General features: G+C 36.2%; 1 protein-coding gene across 1 annotated transcript in view; it reads left to right on the top strand.

Annotated features, from left to right (window-relative positions):
• Positions 1-5,997: 5,997 nt before the first annotated feature.
• LOC104508122 (thrombospondin type-1 domain-containing protein 7A-like) overlaps positions 5,998-20,350 on the top strand; it is a gene marked incomplete at its 5' end in the record, with an annotated part of 44,225 nt that continues 29,872 nt past the window's right edge. Inside the window, 2 exons of the mRNA XM_010149637.1 lie at positions 5,998-6,192; positions 9,191-9,454. Coding sequence (XP_010147939.1) covers positions 5,998-6,192; positions 9,191-9,454 — 459 coding nt within the window. The remainder of the gene's footprint in view (positions 6,193-9,190; positions 9,455-20,350) is intronic.

Here is a 20,350-nt window from a genome sequence, read left to right on the forward strand (position 1 = left end):
TCCTCATTCTCCATGTGTCTTAGCACGGCTTCCAGGAGGATCATTAATTTAAAGATTATTTTGTGGTGTAGATTAAGAAAAATATGAGCTACTAATGTGCAAGTCCTTTTAACTACTCAAAAATCAGGAAATGCTAAACACTGAAATATGAGATACATTTGGTATAACATTCTGATACTGCATTTATAATGTGATAATGGAATAAAAATATTTTGAGCCAATCGTTTAACTGGTTTTTAGTGATTTCAGTACAAATGTTTACCGTACTGTGAAAAATGTAGACAACAGTAGCATTTCTTTTGCAGCTGAATGAGAGTTATCTCTCAAATTTCTAACACTCATGAAAGCAGAAATCACACATTCATTCATCTCTTTGTGGTAATTTACTTTTGATGGCAAAGTGAAACAATAATCTTACAGAACTAATCTCAAACCTTTGGTTTCCTGTGGATTGTCCTTTCAGTTTGTGTCAGTACTCAACAGAGCAAGTAATTGCATTCTTGTATGTGAGAACAGTCCTCAATTTCTCTTTCTATTAGTTTGTTCTATTTCTGATCTGATTGCCTACACACACTGTAACACATAGCATATCGGCAAGTGTGTTAAATAAGAGTGAATAGGAATGTACACCTGGGAAAAGGCACATCTGACTACGCATTCATTAGCAGTTTATTTTGAACAAAATAGTCTGCACTGTTTGTATTTTAGTTAAAAAAAATAATTAAATCTGAAGGAAAAACTAGAATTTAGAAATCATTAAAAATTACTGGTTAGGTGTCTTATCTTAAGAGTCTGTGAGTAACGACAGCATATGTACACCTTGCTTTATACCACAGCTTTACTATTTGCATTTCCATTCTTCAGTTTTATTATCACATTAGTCTGATGATAGATATTTGGGTGAAAAGATACTTGGGTGAATCATAAAGTTTAGAATTGTGATGCACTGTTAAAGGCAGCTCTGTTTTTAGCTGTCTTCTATAATGAACGTTTTGTGACAAATCATGGCAGTTTAAATGAACATGTCACAATGTTAGAACTTGGGTCAGTGCAGAGGAAAGAGAATAAAAATGGCTTTTTGGGGTTTTTTTTGTTTGTTTTAAAATGATGGACAGGTATTTATATCTAAATCTAAGCATAGTAACATAGCATTTAATACCTGAACAGCAAATTCATTGTTGTAGTCATGAACTTTATTTGAAAAGACAGATAGTCACAACAGTTGTGTTGAATTTCTGTGATAAATGAAAATTTGCAGTCGTATCACTTGTAAAAATGCATTTTAACAGTGGATGAGCAGGGCAGGAATGTATTACAGAATTTCAGTAACTTAAGAATTCTAACTGTCTCTTGTCCGAAAACCTCAAGAAAGGATATTATGGGTGCATCAGCAAGAATTTGAAACTTCCTTTTGACTCTCTCAAACAGAAACAGGAAATGTAGAGAAAAGCCATATTTTACTGCAACAGCATTTGTGTTGTGTTTGTTTTCATAAGCTGTTTCTCAATGAACAAGAGTAAGTTGACCAGATGTCTTGATGAGTGACCTGAAACCCAGGATGGAGAGGCACAGAGTGCTGGCAAATACAACATAAAAAACTAGAACAAGAGAATAAATGCTTGATAAAGCCGAGCTACTGGCTGTCTTAAAAAAATCTCTGTCCGTAAACCTCAGCTCCAGTGACTTTCGAAGGAACTTAAAAATACAGTTCAAATCCCTTTTGAATTGTGTAGGACAGCCTAGGAAACTTACTTACTAAAAAGGCTCTTTTTGCCAGTAGCTTCTGCAGAATTAATAGAGCTTGTTGGACTGCATCCAATGCTAGTGAAGAGGATATGTAGCAGATGAGAAGCTTGAGTGCCCAGACTGCAATAGCTTAATCACATCATGGAGTATACATGGATGGATGAACGTGGTAAGGGCTATCACAGTGGCCAAAAAGTGATTTGCAAGAGGGGACACAGCCTGCAGACCTTGCCACCATAAATATTCCTCAGAGTTTTGTAGGAGGAATGGGATGAAAATTGTGAAATCTGTCAGCATATTCTGCAGGAGTAAGAGGAAGGTTATTTATAAAATTTAAGCAGAAGCTTAAGTAAACTGGCTGTCAGAAGATATCTGAATAACTCTACTTGAGGTTGCTGGGAATTGGCCATTATTTAAAAGTTGATCCTGAGCTTTCACTGTTCTGCTTTTGCAGGGTGTATATAGAGTCATTTGAAAGACAGTGAAGCAGGGGAATTGGAGGAGGCTTCCCAGGATGGCTGTGAGCACACAAGGAAGCCTTGCGGGCTTGTTTGAGCTGTGGGGAAGCTCAGAGGCAGAACCACTGGTCAAAAGCTCTTTCCTCTCACTGGGCATTGCTTGTGGGGGTGGAGGGATTTGCTCTTGTGGGGTTTTCATGCTCTCATTGAAAGACAGGAAAAGAGGTAAAATCATGAAGGAGTGCTGCTCCTTCATGGAGCTATAAACTACTATTTTATCATCAGAAGGACTTAATAGATGAGTGTCCTATTGCCTAGTTCATACTTTAGTCACTGCTAAGGACGACCAGCAGCTTCAGGTTTTGTACTGAAGTAAGAATTTGGACAACAGTGCTCAAGAGCAGTATTTACATGAGAAATTGATTTATTATTGACAAAACAGGAGCCAAAATCTCTGGACAATTTTATTCAGCAGAATCATATTGTTATTCCCTTTGGTGCATAAAGAATGCTCAAACTTGTATTTTCACAATATTATTGGCACATGCTCCTGATTAACATACTTTATGATAGGAACATTTCTTTGTGCAGTGCCTAGTCTGCTGTGTCCAACAGAAAAAGAAATAAACATAGATAAAATCATAGACTAGGCAGTACTGACAGTAGGTGTAAGAAAATTTTGTGTGCTGAAATAATTCTTGCCTCTCTAGAAATGAAATAGAATTTTTTTTGTTAAAAATACTTTAAAATTGAAAAAATGGTAACACAAGTGTGTAGTAAAGCAAAGGACACAGATCATGTTAATTTATAAAATACTTGAATTTTTACATGTATGGGTCACCAAATCTCACATCTCAGTGAAATCTTAGTGAAGCAAACTAATGATGGTAACAGTGGCAAGGTTTTTACATAAACCCACACATAACAAGACTTGTTAAAAAACATTCTTAGTGTTTCATTATGCCAGCACCAAATATATTAACCTGTAGTCCCCTGTGGCTTGGTGGAAACAATGCTAACAGATAAAGTTTTAATTACATCGAAGTCCCGTGTCTAGAAAATTCATACTGCCATTTATTTCACACCTTTCTTCTGGGAGATAATAATTGTTAAATACCAAAACCATTTTGTAAGTGAATGATTTCCATGTTAATTTTTATTTTTGTTAGCTGTACTCCTGTTTTCTGTTTTCACTTAACAATTACTTGGGCTTAATTCAATAATAGAACCACGCTCAATGTCTGTAATAAATATAGCATGGTTCTATAGGCAAAATAATTAATCTGGCACTGCATGGCTTTATAGTAGTTGAAGACATTTCTCTGTATAGTGAGTTAATCATCCATCTCAGCCACTCCTACAGAATATAATTAAAAAACCATGGGTTTGATCAAGAGGCAGGGAATGAGTTTGCCCAAATTAGGTTGAGTGGAAAAAGTAACTCCACTAACACTAAGAATATTTCAGATGTCATTAAGACATTCACATGGCCAAAATAATGTGTTAATGGAATGTATACAGTTGTCAAAATCCTTGCTTTAAGCAATGGAAAAATACCCACTCTTCATTAGTCACAAGGAGTATAAACCTTTCAAATTGATACTTGACTCGTACAATAACATTAGGAAAATGAAATATAGAGCGAAACATCCAGGTCTTGACAACTAGAAGTGGCATGAATAGTTACGGACATGCACTGTGAAAATTGTGATCCAGGAATTGATTTAGTATGCCAAGCTGTCCTTTAATTTGTGTTGCCATTAAGGTGAAATATTCAGGTCTCAAGAATGAAGAGTTTTCCTGGTTTGATTGCTACAGTACAACTGGCAGCTAATCGGGGGGGGGGGGGGAAACAACAAAAAACCAAAGTATTAATCCTCAGGAGAGCTTCTTGCCTGGGTCTATTTGATGTAAATTAGATGCACTAATAGGAGTATGAAAAAATTTATGACAGAGTGGATATCTGCCCATGGAGTAATGTTTAATAACCAGGAAAGATAAGGGAATAATAATTTGCTTTAGAAAAACTCAGTTTAGCTAGAAAGAAAGAATGTTCTTCAGTGGACAATGTTTATGGCCTATCAAAGGACTAGACAGAGAGACCATATTAAACTTTTGAAGAAGGTTATTAAAAGTTATTGGATTAATAATATGGACCATCTTTTAGCCCTTGACTAGGTATAGTTTTCATGGCTAAAAATGGTGGCCTATATCTCTCTGAGAACACAGTGAAGATAATGCAATTAGTTTTGCTGATGCATGCACATGCCAAGGTCAAGCTCAAGACAGAGGATTTAGGTTTGACCTCTGTGGATTTCCACATGGTAGGGCTGGTCTGAACTGTGTTTTTACCTCAAGTAAACCAATGTCTGTTATTAGCAGAGAAAAGAATCTCACAGGAATCTAAAATCATAACCTAGGCTTGTGTTGGAAGATTCTGGTTTGACTTCTGTTTTCCAAAATACTTGTGTAATTTTAGAAATCCTATAGTAGGTACAGTTAACACATCCTTAAAACAGTTGTATGGATTTTCATTTTATGGACATTTGATTTTGCTCATTGAATCACTATAAATATATCTGAAGAAAAAACCATGTAAAACTCATAAATGACACCAATAATAATAGGATTTAACAGAATAATTGTATTAGGCAATGTACAGCTGGTTGGTCTCCCAGTAAGCACAACTTAATGCAGTACTGAGCCTATTACAAACAGCGTTGGCAGCCCTGCTCCAAAGGGTAGTTCAGGATCGAGGAAGCTGTTTGCTTAGCATCTGTGGGAAAAAAGCTCCCCCCTCCCCCCCATTTCAGTGTTTTACTATAGATGTGTGGCAAAAACAATTCACTTGGGACCTTTACATATGTTTTAGTAGGCACACAGGCTTGAAATGGACCATGCGGAACAGCATGTTCATCTTCCTACAGTTACCGTGAAGCAGAAATTTAGTTTAGTACTGTCAGACAGTAGCAGGAAAAGTAGTTTGTGCAAGTATTCTTCTTTCTTCCTCCAGGATGAAGTCACTCATACCCAGTTTTCTGTTTTATTGTGAAACTTTGCATTCAAACCCCATTTTTCTTCAACAGTTGAACTTGATTATGCCATAATAGTTTGCTTAGTAAAATTTACATTTTTTTCCAATTCACATACCAAGAAAACAATAATTGTCAGTACAATTGAAGTGTTATGCTTAAATTATGGAGTGAAGTGTAATATAAAACATGATATTCCCTCATATGCATACAGAATTATGTATTGTGTTTGGATGGAATGTTACTGTGACAATTGGTGACCCAAATTACGTTCACAGTCGTTATGAGATACCACATATACTGTGTGCTGTCAAGTGCCAAGAAGCATAAATATGAATCTATTGTGTAAACAAACAACTACAAGTTTCCAATCATGTTACTGTGTAATAAGTTTTATGTTGTTTTCGGCAAGGAAATAAAATGAAATTTACTGAGGCTTAGGTTAGAATAATAGATAAGCAACTATGTTTAAAAAAATATAGCCATGGGGAAAAATAATAGAACATTGTTGAAGACTATATTAATGAAAGAGCCCTATTCCTTATTCCTGATAAATAAAAATTTAAACAGAATCTCAAAAAAGTCAGAAATGTTGAATGTATTCATCCAAGGTATAACTGATTGCAAATGTTAGGCTGTTGTATAGCTATTCTGGGATGTCATTGGGATTTTGTGTTGGAATATGGTAGACTTACTAAGTTGAATATAGAGACGTTCATGAAAAAACCTCTGAATTAAATTCAATGCCTTTTCGCTTCCAGCAATTACTTGTCGCAGACAAGACGGAGGACAGGCTGACATCAGTGAGTGCCTTAAATATTCTGGCCCATTACCGTCCTTAACACAGACATGCCAGATTCCCTGCCAAGATGACTGTCAGTTTACGAACTGGTCAAAGTTTTCTTCCTGTAATGGGGACTGTGGAGGAGTCAGGACAAGGAAACGCACTCTTGTCGGTAAGAGTAACTAGAAAAAGACTACATCTCTTATTAATTATTGCTACTGGTTTGATTAAAACCTTTGTTGTTCTGTGGATCCCCTAAGACAAGCAAGCAATGTTTGACATCATGGCAGAAAGCAGACCCATTGTCACTGTCGTGCTCTGTTACTGTTGGTGGAACAAAAAATAGAACCCCTTGGGAGAGCAAACTCCTGCCATATGTCTCAGACTCTTGGACATGTGGGAGTGGCTAGAGAGAAGATAGGAGAACAGAGGAGACCAGGGTTTCTTCTAAATGGAGCAGACATCATAAACTGCAAAGGATACCATTTATTTTACCGACAGGCAACTCAGCATTAGCTGTTGTTCCAGGGAGGTTAAAAATGTAAAGTGGCATAATTAACCAACAGTCCGATACAGCCCAAGAAAAGAAAATTAAAAAATCTTTCCCTGCATTTTTGTTGAACCCTGTGTTATCTTTTCACCAAGAAGGGCACGATTGTTTGCTATTTAAAAGGTTTTTATACTGTGTTTATTCCAAATCCTTATTCTGCAGCTTGCTCCTGTGCATGAATTGGTCAGGAATATTACTGCTGTCTGGTTTGTCATTTGTAGAGAATTATGTCCTTGAGGTTATCTATTTGGGCTAAGTATTTAAAAAATATAAAAGACAAACCTTTCTGGTTATACTCTCTAATGCAATTTCTCAGAGTTATAGCTTAAAATATGAAAATATCTTTTCAAGAGATTTTTTTAGCTTAAACTTTATTTGACTGGTAGTTTACAGGCAAATGTTGGACAATTTAGTGAATGTCAAAAAGGCTATAACTCACAAACACTAACTGAATGGCTTATTGATGTAAAAAGCCACCCAGTGTGGGCTCTTCAACATGATTTAGGTAGTGTGAGGCACTCGGAGAAGTCCAGAACAACTTTTCTTTGTTCTGTGGAAGGAAAACTCTTCACTCTCAAATCACTTGCAGTCCCAAATAGGGTTAAACAAGTTTAATTTTTAAAAGACAAGAAACTAGAATTGGCAAACTGATAATGAAAACCGGAGTGGCTGCAAACCCTATTAATGTTTTGCATTTTCTTAGTTTATGTGCATTTTCTCAATTAAGAGTTTAGGGACCAGATATGTCCATGCACAATCTGTATCTTGCTGGCATTGTCTAACCACATTTAATTCTAGCCAGATTGAATTGGGTCTGGTTTCTTTGGTTTTGTGTGGGTTTTTTTTTTTTCCCCCTGAACTGTAATAAAACAAAATATAGTTAAAATTCCCCTGGTGCTTAGACTAAATCCAGTGAAAGTGGATTTTTTTTTTTTTTTTTTTTTTTTTTTTTTTGTTTTGGGAGCAACCTACTCAAAGGGTTTAAAAATGGTTTTTTCTTTTTTTTTTTTTTTTTTTTTTTTTTTTTTAGATTAGTGACAGACTAATCAACAGGCATTTCTTCTTCACAGGGTCAGGTGTTAACCCACTCAAATTCTTTTTCCTAATTCTGGTTTTGGCTACACCAGGACTACCTGCTCAGGTGGTGTTTTGGTGCTTTAGATTACTGTGGCATCTGGGTGCTTTTCAGCCTCTTACTATAGATCAAAACCTTCAGCCTTAAGCTTTTGTTTACCTCTTTTGAACTTCTTAGCTGCAGTCTTGAGTGTCAGATTTATGATTTAGCCAATCCTTTCCCTGGGTGAATGTTTGCTCTCCAAGTTCTTTTGTGTTCTCTGTTCTTCCATTGCCTTCAGATCACTGCATGATGCAATGTTGCTTGATTTTCTGCCTTGTTTCTTGACACAACTAAGAATGCTCTTTTGTGGGTGATTTTCCTCTTCGTTAGGTCTTTCTCCGTCAGTTACTTCGTGTCCCTTGAACACTCCTGAGGTTTCAGTTAACAGAATGAAGTTTTTCCAGTGACGTCCTACCCTTTTCTGCAAACTTTTCCCACATGACACCTTCTACTTTGAAAAATTTTTTCTTCATTTTCTTTTTAATCTGCTTTTTTATTTCTTCTGCATGAAATGAAGATTAAAAAAAAAAAGGCAAACAAAAAATTTCTGCTTCTAAATTATAATTGAAAGCTAAAGACTGAGACTTGGGCTCTGCCACAGTGCTATTTGCCAATTAGTCTGTATTGTCTGTGGCGGAGGAAAGCTACCTAAGGACAGTGCCCATTAGCAGCCTCAGAAAGAATGAGATAGGATCCAAAACCTATTCCCCACTCCACCCCCCTGTAAATCAGAAAACCCGTGGAGAAGGCTCACTGTGACTGTCCTACAAATCCAGTGAATTTTATGCCAAGCTTGCTTCCACAGAGGAAAAAAAAAAAACTGACTTTTTCTTTTTTTTTCATTTTTAAACATAAACCAAGAAGGAACAAATTCTCCTACCACACTATTAACATACTGAGATATTTCCCTGTCCTGACTTAAGTTACCCATTCAAACTTGTGAAGACTGTGATATGTGCTGTGGTGTATTCTCTGGGGCGATGTGCTACCCAGGCTAACATGTACAGCTGACTTGGAGTGAATTCATAATTATTTGTGGTGAAAATGCAGAGTGTATTTTTATTATGAAGTTGTGTTGTCAAAAGAAAGATAAACTTTTCAGGTACCTTCTTTCTATTGTAAATGAAAGCAGTAGTAAATACAAAAACCAAGGGTGCTGCAGAGTTGCTTCCAGTGCTTTGTTTTGAATAGCAAGGAAAAAACTACAGAATATGAATTTAGAGTAGTAACAAAGTAACAAGCATTTTTAAAACTACTTTTGCAAAGAATTCTGCATTAATATATATATGAGTGGTCTAATATGGAAAGGAAAACCAAGAAAACTTTACCAAAGAGAAGATTAAAAATAAATTTAATGGGAACTGGAAGGTGAGTGGCAGATTAATGTTACTAGTTTTAGGCATGTGTATTTGATTGCAACCCCTTGTTACAGAAGTCTAAATGAATTTTTTGAGGAGCTGTAAATGATAGAAACTTTCTAAAATAATTATTTCTTCTTTTTAGGAAAAAGTAAGAAAAGGGATAAATGCAAAAATTCTCAGTTGTATCCTCTGATTGAGAATCAGTTTTGTCCGTGTGACAAGTACAGTGCTCAACCTGTGGGAAATTGGTCAGACTGTATTTTACCAGAGGGTAAACCGGAAGTGTTGTTGGGAATGAAGGTACAAGGAGACATTAAGGAATGTGGACAAGGCTATCGTTACCAAGCCATGGCGTGCTATGACCAAAACAGTCGGCTTGTGGAAACATCACGATGCAACAGTCACGGTACTCAGAAACCTCTTTTCTTTCATCTGTTTACTCATCTGCTCATTTAACTCATTTCATTTACTCATTTCATTTAACATAACAGCTGTACAGGTAGAATTAGCAGATTCATATTTGTTGCTTAGACTGCATTTTATCCCAAGATACCTTCAAACCCAGCACACATTTTGCTGACATGCAAAATAGTAAATGTAATTTTTACTGAGTATTTTAATAGATAAAAGCAAAAAGTTGTTGTTTTTCATTATAACTGTACCAGAAAATTTGAGAATAAAGCCGTTTAGAAGGGTCAGATCCTCAAAAAATAAACGTGGGTAGCACAGGACTGTTTTAGAAAAGCTAAGATTATATCCACGGATTCTTGAGATAGCTTTAATCTTTTTTAATACCTTATCTCTGCCATTTGCTGTTCAGCATGTTAACAGGCATGCATTGACCTCAGTTCAGCAGCACACAACACTTTATGTAATTCTGTCATGTGTAAACCTAGGATGTTTAAAGTCTTTATATTCTTTGTATTCACATTGTTTCTGGAGGGAACAGTGTTCCTTCCTAAAGCGGATGCATCTGTATTTTTATGATCAAAACTGGCACTTTCTGAATTTCAGTGAGCCACAAACGTGGCTATTTGAGCTATTGGAATTAAAAGCTGGATGTTAGTGCCATTAAAAGGTCAATGTAAGTTTAGTTCTATTCTACTTTGTAATGTTAAGGTAACAGAAATTTCATTTACTTACTTGGATAAAGTTAAAATAGCTAATCAAAGAAATATAATGACTTAAAGCGATTTTAATTAGAACTATTAATTCCTTATTAGAGCTGTGATAAATCAGAAACTGAATGTATCAAGCCAAGCTGTAGCATATCTTTTGTGATTTGATGGAAAAAGTGAGCATTCAACGTAATACCTCAAAAAAGCAGGAAGATAATTTTGTGAAGAATTTTTCCTATGTTTATTTTTATTCAAAATAGTCTTTTGATGTAGTTAACTCATACTGAAAGATAAGTTTGTGTAAATACATCTGAATGCCGAAGTCTAAATCCTAAACTCTCCTGGAAGAGAAAGTCTCTCTCTCTGCTCTGAGGATGTTCTTTGATTCTGTTCTCAGCTGATTCTCTGGGTTGAGGTCTGCAAAGATTTAGCTTTGTTCTTTTGTGTAACCTAAAGAGGACATGCTACACTTGCTTAGCCTGACCAGGACCACTTGCCAACTCTGTAGTACCAAAAGACATAGCTACCTCTAATGACCAGAGATCTGCCTGGGCTGGGTAGTTGTCCTGATGGAATTAGGAAGCTTCTCAGGAATCTGGTAGGGAACACTTTAAAAAGAGTAGTGAAACAATCTGAATTGTTCAGAAGCCACCATTATAAAATACAGGACTGAAACCTTTTCCTATTATTTGATTTTTTAAAAACTAATTAAATGTGACACTCTGTTAGAAATTTGTGTTATTTCGGCTTTGAGTCCTGAGTGACCTTTGAAAAGTGGAAAATTATAGAACTGAAGTCCATGAGAAAACAGAGGGACTGATGGCCCACTACAGTTTGTCCATGTGACAGGTACAGTGCTGACTGATGGTCACTTGTTGACTCAAAGAATGGGGACTGTCGAGTTTTGTGTTAACAGCCAAGGGAAGATGCATGAGGGAAGAAGTAGTCTGTCCACGAGCAAATTGTAGGTGCTCTATGTGGTAGGCAATATGCTGCTTGAAGTAGCTTGCAAAAAGAGGTGGGAAGTCTTTCTTTTTGTAGAACAATGTAGTTGCTTTCAAGTCCTGGCAGTGCATGTTAAGGTGCAATTGCACTGCAAGAATCAGAGAGATATAAAAGAGGAAAAAACAATGCGGAAAAAAGGTATTCTCAACCATCTTTGTTTACCCTGTTATAACTTCATAATAGCAATTTCTAAGCTAGTAGATTTTATCAGTGAATGTCACCTACACTCACAGTGACCACAATGAGTAATAATCCAGTGGAAAATCTACTGATAGTATATTGTTATTATACCTACTATACCCAGGACTACTATTTGCATGTTATTAACATTAGCTGTATCAGGCTCCAGAGACAACCTTCCCAAAACACAGTATAGAATTGATTTGGTTTGTTTTGGTGGGATTTCTTTTCTTTCTTTCTACAGTTCAATCCCATTTTTCTCACTGGAGATTTAAAGTTTCTTTTAGCTGTCTTTCTAAACCAGAAATTTTTGAGAGTCATTGCTATATTTATTGTAGTTTGGGAAGCCTGAAGACTTTGGGTTCTGGATTGTTTTGGTTTGAATTCTGTCTCTGGATCAGTTTATTAAGGTGTCTGGTTCTTTGATTTCTGCTCCCCCACCCCCAAGTCATTAACTCTTTCTGACAGTGAAGCACAAGGCATCTCTGTGTTGTTTCTCATCAATTCCATTTGAGGGACAGTACCCTTATCTTCGTCCACAGTGTAGTGCATGGGCAGATAAAGCTTGGAATTGCTGTTGAACTAACCCTGTATTCCGTGCTCTTTCTAAAATCGTTTGACAGGGGTTTCAGGTGTACAGGGAATGAGGTGTCTAACCTGACTTGGATGTTGAGACATTGAACTGTTGCTAAAGAATATGTCACTAAAATTATGGTTTCCTTTCCAGTAGCACTTCTAGAACAAAAGAATTGTTATTAATGGGTGTTGTACAGATTGTTTCTAAGGCTTACCTAATTTATTGTCTGCCTTCCACAATTTTCCAAAATTAGCATACTTTTGCAGATACAAGGAGACTAGAACAGGTGATATAGATGTTTCAGTCTAATTTTAGTATGTTTGCTGTCTTTTCTGAGTATATGCTTTGTATTCATGGATTACATGCTGATGATTTGTTATATTTTTCTCAACGTGTATAATCTGCTGTTTTGCCAGTTAAATCTTATTTTATATCTTGCCAGTATTTATGATGTTTTTCTTGTTATTTTCATGCCCTTGGTGTATGACAGTTCTTCAGTTTGGCATCATCTTTAGGTTTGAGTGTGCTGTTTGGTTTTTTCCTTAACAACAAACATAAAAGCTATATTATGCCAAATCAACAGGGGACTTCTGTGGTATCACAGTACTTACCCGACCTGCTAGCAAATAAAAGTGCCTTGTAGCTTCCCATCAATCTGCTTTTAGTTTTTCACGCTAAACTTGACAGGACTCATAATTCAAGCCTGCTTGGGTTATTTTTGTAAATTCTAACAGAGTTGCTTATTTCCCTGTGGAAATAATAGCACTGATTTTTTCACTAGTTTTGTAACTGATCCAAAGAAGAAGAGTCAGGTTTGTCTGCTATGTTACCTGCTTTATTCAGAAATCTGTTTTACTGTTAGTTCCTTTGAGTCTGTTATTTCATTTCCAAATACTATGGAATGCAATCACAGTTTTTATGGGATATGATTTGGCAAATTAGCTTGGACTAGGAGAGAAATCAAGACCATTATTTAAAGGAAGATGTTTCCTGTGCAGGGCCCACCTTTTACTTAAAATTTGATATCTCCTGACACTGAAATCATGAGGTAGGAAATAGGGATAATTGTACTTCTTCACCTGTGACGGCCAGCTCTAAATCTGATAAGAGGGACAAACTACACCCACGTTGATGTTATTAATATATCATGGGAATATGTTGTGAGATACACTATAATGCCACAAGAAACTCATATTGTGAGACTGTCAAAAGTTTTATGTAAATACTGCCATGTAAATTTATGGCTATGAACAGGCCAGTTGTGCAAGTCATGCTGTTTTGAGTGTGAGGAATCAGAAGACAAACACGCTCTGCGGTGCCAAAAAATACGTAAGCTTTTTGTTTTGTGAAATATTGTGTGCTTATAATCACAGTTCAGTTGATTTACTTAGGAAAGAAAAAGTAAACAGGAGCAGAAGGATAAATACTTCAGAACTCCTTTTACTATTTGACACATCTCATTTTCAAAACATTTGAGAAGAGTTAACTAACAGTTTCACGGACGCTGAGGAACTAAAGGAAGGTTGTGACAAAAGGAAGGCCCTGAATTAGTAGACTTATAAGAGGATAATCTTTGGAATTTTGGGTGCAGCTATGAAGTCCCAACTATGAACAATTTTCTCAAAAAGACAGAAGTGACTATAGCAAAAAAGGAAAGGCAAAATATGGTTAAATAAATCTGTTGTTACTTCTAGATGAGAACACTGGGGAAGCAGAGGGCAAAGTCCTTCTGAAGAGGGGCCTTCTTGTCACAGGTGCTTCAAAAAAATTCCCAAACAGCTGAAAATATACTGAAGTTTCAGCTGCAGAGGGACAAGATGGTTTTTGCCTTCTTTTCTTTTTTATCTGTTTTTTTTTTTCAGTACTACATATGCCTAATATTTTGATTTTTTTTTCCCCCAAATATTTTGTTTCAAATCTGAGCTAAATTTATTGATGAAAGAGTTGGCACCATTCAGCAGCTATATGAAATATTCTGCTGCTGGTATTTTTCAGCCATACCAGTTCTGTGGAGTGTGGACAAGAGCTAACAGCTGACAGTTGTCAGCAGATATGGTAACGTCAGCTAAAAAGTGGTAACTGAGCTGTTGTTTACCTGTTTTCCGTAATGGAAGACACATAAATTGCCCTTTCTCTGGTTCCTGCTTTGTTTCAGTAGCACATAGGTAATTTTACTGAAGAAATACAAAAATGTATAGTTCCCTTGATAGTCAAGTGTGAGAGGGTTTTTTGTTAGAAAAGCAGCAGTTGTTTTTCATAGCTTTGTCCCTGTCATCACTAGAGCTCTGTGGATAATTACATGTGTCTACTAACAATCTGTTTCAGTGTATTTGTGAAAATAAAAAATGAAAGCATCTGCCTTCATGTTCCCTTTAAACAGTACCTTGGAATTTTCATGACAAAAAATCAAAACTAGACCACTGTCATGTTTATGAACTGCACTATTTACTCTTCAGTATTTACTTTTTCTCCATCACATATCAATTATGAATCATGACCCACGTAAGCTTAGCAGTGGTTGTGTTTGTCTGCGCATAGTAAAGGCAAACGTAGCAGCAGGGCAGACAGATGCAGTATTTTTATATAGGTCGTGTTACCCTTCTTAATTCATGTCAGTTTACTGTTATGACCTTAGGCACAGTCACCCAGTCCAGGGTAGTTTTTCTGCTGCCTTATTAGTGTGAGATTATTTCCTCCTTTAGCATTAATTAAATGAGATGCATTGATTTGTGCTGACTCTACAAAGCCATCTATGGCTACAAGGCTTATGTAGAGGATTAGAGAGGAGTATCTGCGTATCAGTGAATACTTTTGTAACAACTGCTAAGTGTATCAACTTGAATCAAGGAATTTTGTATTTAGTTGCTTGTTTGTGTGATAGTAAAATCTCGTAAGAGTCTGCAGCATCCAAGATGTCAGTTAGAACTTGTTGTATGCACTTGTATTAGGATTTTTTTTAAAAACTTTTTTTCCCACTTTCAGTATTCTAACCTGAATTAATGCAAATTTACAAAAAAAAAAAAAAAAAACAAAAAAAAACCAAAACCAACCAACTAGCAGAGTGTTAAAATTTAATTGAGACTTTCTGTCAAGTGTTTATTCTAAAATAAATATATGGTAGTAGGCGTAGGTTCTCAAATTGTTATTAGGATACTTTATAGCTTGTATCTTTTCTAAGATTTTTTTTTTTAACATATACAAGTTGACGTTTGTTCTGTGTGATTTGTAGGAATAGTCTACCTATCACCCTGCACCAAAAATACTCTTTAGGCCTCTGCATTACGGTGCCACCGTATCTGCACTGTCAACAGGTTGTCAGTCACAAAGCATTCATCCATCAACCAAAGGCCTCTAGTTAGTTCACCAGAGACAGCACTGCTGATGCAGAACATAGTTAAGCATTAACAATTGCTCTCATGTTTTGAGGCTTTGAAGTGTAAGCCAGGGGAAAAAAAAAAAAAAACACCCCAACAACTTATGGAGTTCAATCTGTCTTTCCATGGCCAGGCAGAAATAAGAATAGTCTCAAGAAATACATGTATTCTGTTACAAGAGAAATGCAAATAATTGTATATTTCTTTTTCCTAGAAGATGAGATCAAGGAACTGTTTATTTCCTTGAAAAAGATCTGTGTTAAAGAACGTGAACTGTTCTGATATTGCAGGGTTTTTTCTTGGAAATGTAGCATGACATTTTGGTCATGAAAGCAGGAGCATAATTTTGTCAGTCTTAAGGACAAAAGAGTTAAAGTAAACACTTTCTAAGACATTCTTTATGTCTGCACCCTTCAATTCAAGTAGTCAATGTGTTCTTACACATTGCAGGTGAAATTTGTGGGGAAAAAAATCTTACATCCACCTCCTTAACCTGCTTTGTCATTAGACAAAATGTGAAGTCCATTAAAGTCCTCCATTATAAATTATCTATCACATTAATGACTTTGTTCTAGGAGTACAGATTTTATAGCCAATTAGCAATGGGACGGTAAACCTTTCCCTCTTAATAATGAATTCAGTTCATATTCCTAGTGGTTCAAAGCCATTTGTTAAATTATGGTTCAGTAATAAATCTTTAATGTCAGAATAGCCATGTTCTCCCTCATACCAGCCAACTGCCCATTTCACAGAGTTGTGAAGTTCAGCTGATAGGGCTGAAATGACTGAGAAACTTCAATGACAAATCTTAAGGGATGGGCATCTCTTTCCACTACCCTTCTGGACCATGCAGGGCCAATCCTCTGTGGCACAGTATCCCCAGGTCTCATCTCTCCAGTATCCCTCAGATGTTGTGGGGAGAAGGAAGGCCTGCAGGAAGTATCAGAGACTTCAGTCAGGAGGAGAAACAGCAGGCAAGCATGAATTGCTGATGTCCAGAGAACGTATTTTCAGCCTTTAAAATGTTGGTCTTCTATTTCATTGTCCCTCCCTCAGCTTCACACTCTTTTCCTCAGCTTTGCTTCATAGTTGCTCACAGCTCTCATTCGTTCCTTCTCTCTGCATGTATTGTATTTCTACCTTGGTAATTTCTTGCTTGTTCTTTAAACCTCAAGGCTCTAGCATGCCATTTGCTGCAACTGTTTTACACAACCTATGTGATATAATTTTGTGTTATTCTACCATACAAACACCCACAGATTAGAGGACTGTTTCTTTACTAAGATTTCACAAGGTCTAGCACAAGGGCACCCTTTCAAGAATGATTAAATCAGAGCGGAAACAAGACTGAAAATTGAAAAATGTCTCATTCAGAGACTCAGAAACTGTGAATCTACATCACCAGTCCCTTTGGATGTAGTATTTCTGGTTTCTGTGTTTTCTATGTATTTTTTCTGTTTCACAATATACTCTCTTCTCACTTGCTAAAATTTTTACATTGTGGACAAAGTTTGCAAATGCAAGCACTTGTAATTTAACAAAAAGAATTTTTAAAAAGAGTATAAAGTTTTCAAAGTTCCGAACTTGGATTTTAGGTTCAACTGCTGTGAACTTCTGCAGATTATCTTACTTAATCAACCTAAAAGATATGTTGATATCATACACACAGAAAGATATCTGGAGTGATGACATGCTTCAGAGAAGCTATCTCTGAGAAGTACGATTAGATAGGTAGTAAATGGAATGGAACAAGTAATTTGCAACAAGTGATTTTTTTAATAAATTCAGTCGTCTTTCTTGGCTAGAGAAATACTTGCAAACAGTTTGAAGTCTGCTTCTGCCTGGGTTCTAAGGGAGTCTAGTGGCACAGATAAATGCTAAATAGTGTGTTGAGCAAAGTAGTGAGGCGCCTGAGAGGAAAAGATGCCGAGGTATGGATATGCCAAAAACTTTTTAATGTCAGATATTACATGGTCATTTTCATTCTACATGTTCATTACCTACAGAATGTAAATCAGAGGCCATAGTATTTTTATTTCTTCCCTTTGCCCTCTGTTTTTATTTGTGGGAACATTCTTCATTACATTTCACTGTCTGGTCAGGAGATAAGAGAGTAGGCTCTTGAGGGCATTGCATTCTGTTTGTGCTTCACCAGGATATTACTTTTGGCAGGATGTTTATTTCCTTTCTCCCCTTTGTTTTCAATCCCTATGCAGTATGTCTTTACAATGCTGTTGACTGTTCTGAGCTAGTAATTTTCCTCTTCCCTCTCCTTGTCTTTCTTACCCTCAGTGTCCATTTTATCTTGTGTCTCTTCTGTTGTTTTGACTTCAGAGTCTTTACCATGAAAAGTAACTTCACTCTTCCCCCCCCTCCCCGTTCAGAGAAGGCTTGAAAGATGTGAAACTTCTTTCTGTACCTCTTTATTCGGTTCATGTCCTTGACCTGTTTTTCATCCATTATTCTTAGTATAGCAGTTAGGAGTTTTTTTGTTTGTCTTGCATCTCACATAATAGTGTTTTTCTCTTTGCTTTCCAAAAATGTTCCACATTTCCAGTTGCTCCAAGTCTTCCTACCTTGCAGAGATTCTTTTTATGCCTTCAGTGACTGATTCCATTCTTGTTCTCTTCATCTGTCTCTTCCATTCTAGTTCAGCTGGTTAATTTTCACATGTGGAGTTTGGGTCTTGATGCCAGCTTTTCTGAGGAAATAGGAAGGAGGGAGCATCATAGAGCCAGATATCATAGAGATGGCAGAAGAAAGAGCTACGTGGTGAGCGCAAGCTATTCCATGAAGCTTATAGGATTAAGGACTCAGTATAGGATTGCACTTCAGTTTTTTTTTCATTATAAAGTGGGTGGGAAATGTCAGCCGCCCCACTGCATCTCTCCAAAATGTGTTAAGATACAAGCAAGCTTGTAGTTTTCCATGTTAAGCAAGCTTGTAATTTTCCATGTTATAACACATACTGACACTATACCTGTAATACGATGCTGTTTGGCTTTATTGCATTCTATACCAAAGCAGTTTTCGTGGCCAACTTCAATGTATATATTTGATAGATAGTGTGAAAAAAGGTTGCTGTAGTGGCATGATTTCATTTGATATTTTATGGTATCACTTGAAATACAGCTCAGCATAATTAAAATGTTACCTGGGACTTCTGTATAGTATAATGTATTTGATACTGTATCTGTCTGCAAGATTCTACAAATCTTGTTAAACTTCTTGGCTAACATTCTCAGTATCTCAAAAAAATCTTTACTGACCTCACTTGGATGAGCTGAAGGGAAGTAAAATAAAAATAGGTTCTAATTTGTCGATCATTTTAGTTTATTATACTCCACAGAGACTTCTTTTGGTAGGCTATGAAGTGTGCCCATGCTATAGTTATCCAAGTCCCAAAATATTGTGATATCTTGGAGAAGACCTTTTTCTATGACTGGGGCAGATTGGGAAGATCCCTTTGAGATTAATTAAGGCAAATTTAAAATAGCTCAGGGGTTTATGGAAGTCCTTAAAATAAAATCTTCCTGAAGCAGCCTGTACCAGTAAAAGTTACATACTTAAGTATGTACAATACATTTAAAACAACTTGAATTTGTTTCTTTCAGACATTAATTACAGAAGCAGACATTTAACAAATGCTAAATGGCATAAACGTGTTATAGTAGAAAAGTTTATCCCCAGAAAATTACTTAGAAGTTGTATTGAAAGTAAAGGCAGCATTTCAGAATCCCAAGAAAATTCATAAAGAGCAGTAAAATCCTCAATTCTATCAGACAATATTACTAACACTTACTTTATTGCTTGGAGAAAATTGTTTCTTTTGTAACTTCTTTGTTCTTGTCCATTTTCATTCAGTAGTTTCAATTATAGGAGGATATGGTTCTGTGTAGCACTTAAGAGAGCTTATTAAAAGCTCATTTCTGGTGAACATAGAGAGTGATATTTATGCAGTCAAAGTTCAGAGCAGGATGAGGCTCTGAGATACAGTGCATCTGATTTCTTAGGCTCACTCAGAAATGTCAGGTAAGGTGAAATGTAATCAATTTTGCATTTACTACTGCAGGGCAATCTATGTCACCACCCCTGATACACAGTGATACGATCTTCAAAAATATATTTTGTCTAACATAGTGTACCTTTCATACAATAGCAATGAGCTGATCAATCAAATGGCAAGAGATATTTAATAAGCGTGCTTGTAAATCGAGCTAATAACATTCTAGCCATGTTAATGAAGATAGATATGGTGAACAGTAGTTCCGCAGTGCTAAAATTCAGGATGTACTCAGTATATTTTTTAAACTATTTAACACTTGCAAACAGAGGAAGGATTTGGATCAGTAGATAGATCGGTCGATCGATTCATTGATCTCAAATTCACCTCAATTCTACCATAAAATATTCTCAGTGTTACTGTATGTTTAAAAAAACCCAACCCTTCTGTTCTTTATGTCTAAAACAAATTAATGAAAGCAACTACTAATAGGTATATAGAATTGGAATATTTTATGTGTTCTGATCCTTTACACAGCTTCTGATTGTTTGGTAATGGTTGCTTTTAGGAGAGACAGAATAACTTTACTTAGTACTATAGGTTAAAAATAAAGCTGCCAACATCAGCGCTGATGAAAATGACAGTGATTTCTTTAACAGTAAAAAAACATTCAAAATATGTGAGAAACACTTGAAACCATGCCTAGCAAACTGTGCCAGTCATTTGAGAATGATCTTACACAAGTATGTGTTGATTTTGCAACTTTGGTCATCAAATACTTTAATTCACTTTTAAATGCACTGAGGTTTCTTTAAAGTAAACATTTGCCAAGAGTAAATACGTTGCAGATGTGACACAGAAAAGGGAAGAGCAGTTTAGGGTGTGCTTGTAGTAAAAATGCAGTCAAGGCCAGCTTTTTGTTAGAGGTTTTATAGCTTCTGCTGGAAATATTAGCATAAATGACACATGTTGTAGAACTATGGCATATGTTGCCTTGGAAAGAAAGACGTTTCCACTTATTCAGTGAATTGAGGCCTCATGTTAC

The sequence above is a fragment of the Eurypyga helias genome, unplaced genomic scaffold (assembly GCF_000690775.1).
Source record: "Eurypyga helias isolate BGI_N326 unplaced genomic scaffold, ASM69077v1 scaffold3574, whole genome shotgun sequence".
Lineage (NCBI taxonomy): Eukaryota > Metazoa > Chordata > Aves > Eurypygiformes > Eurypygidae > Eurypyga > Eurypyga helias.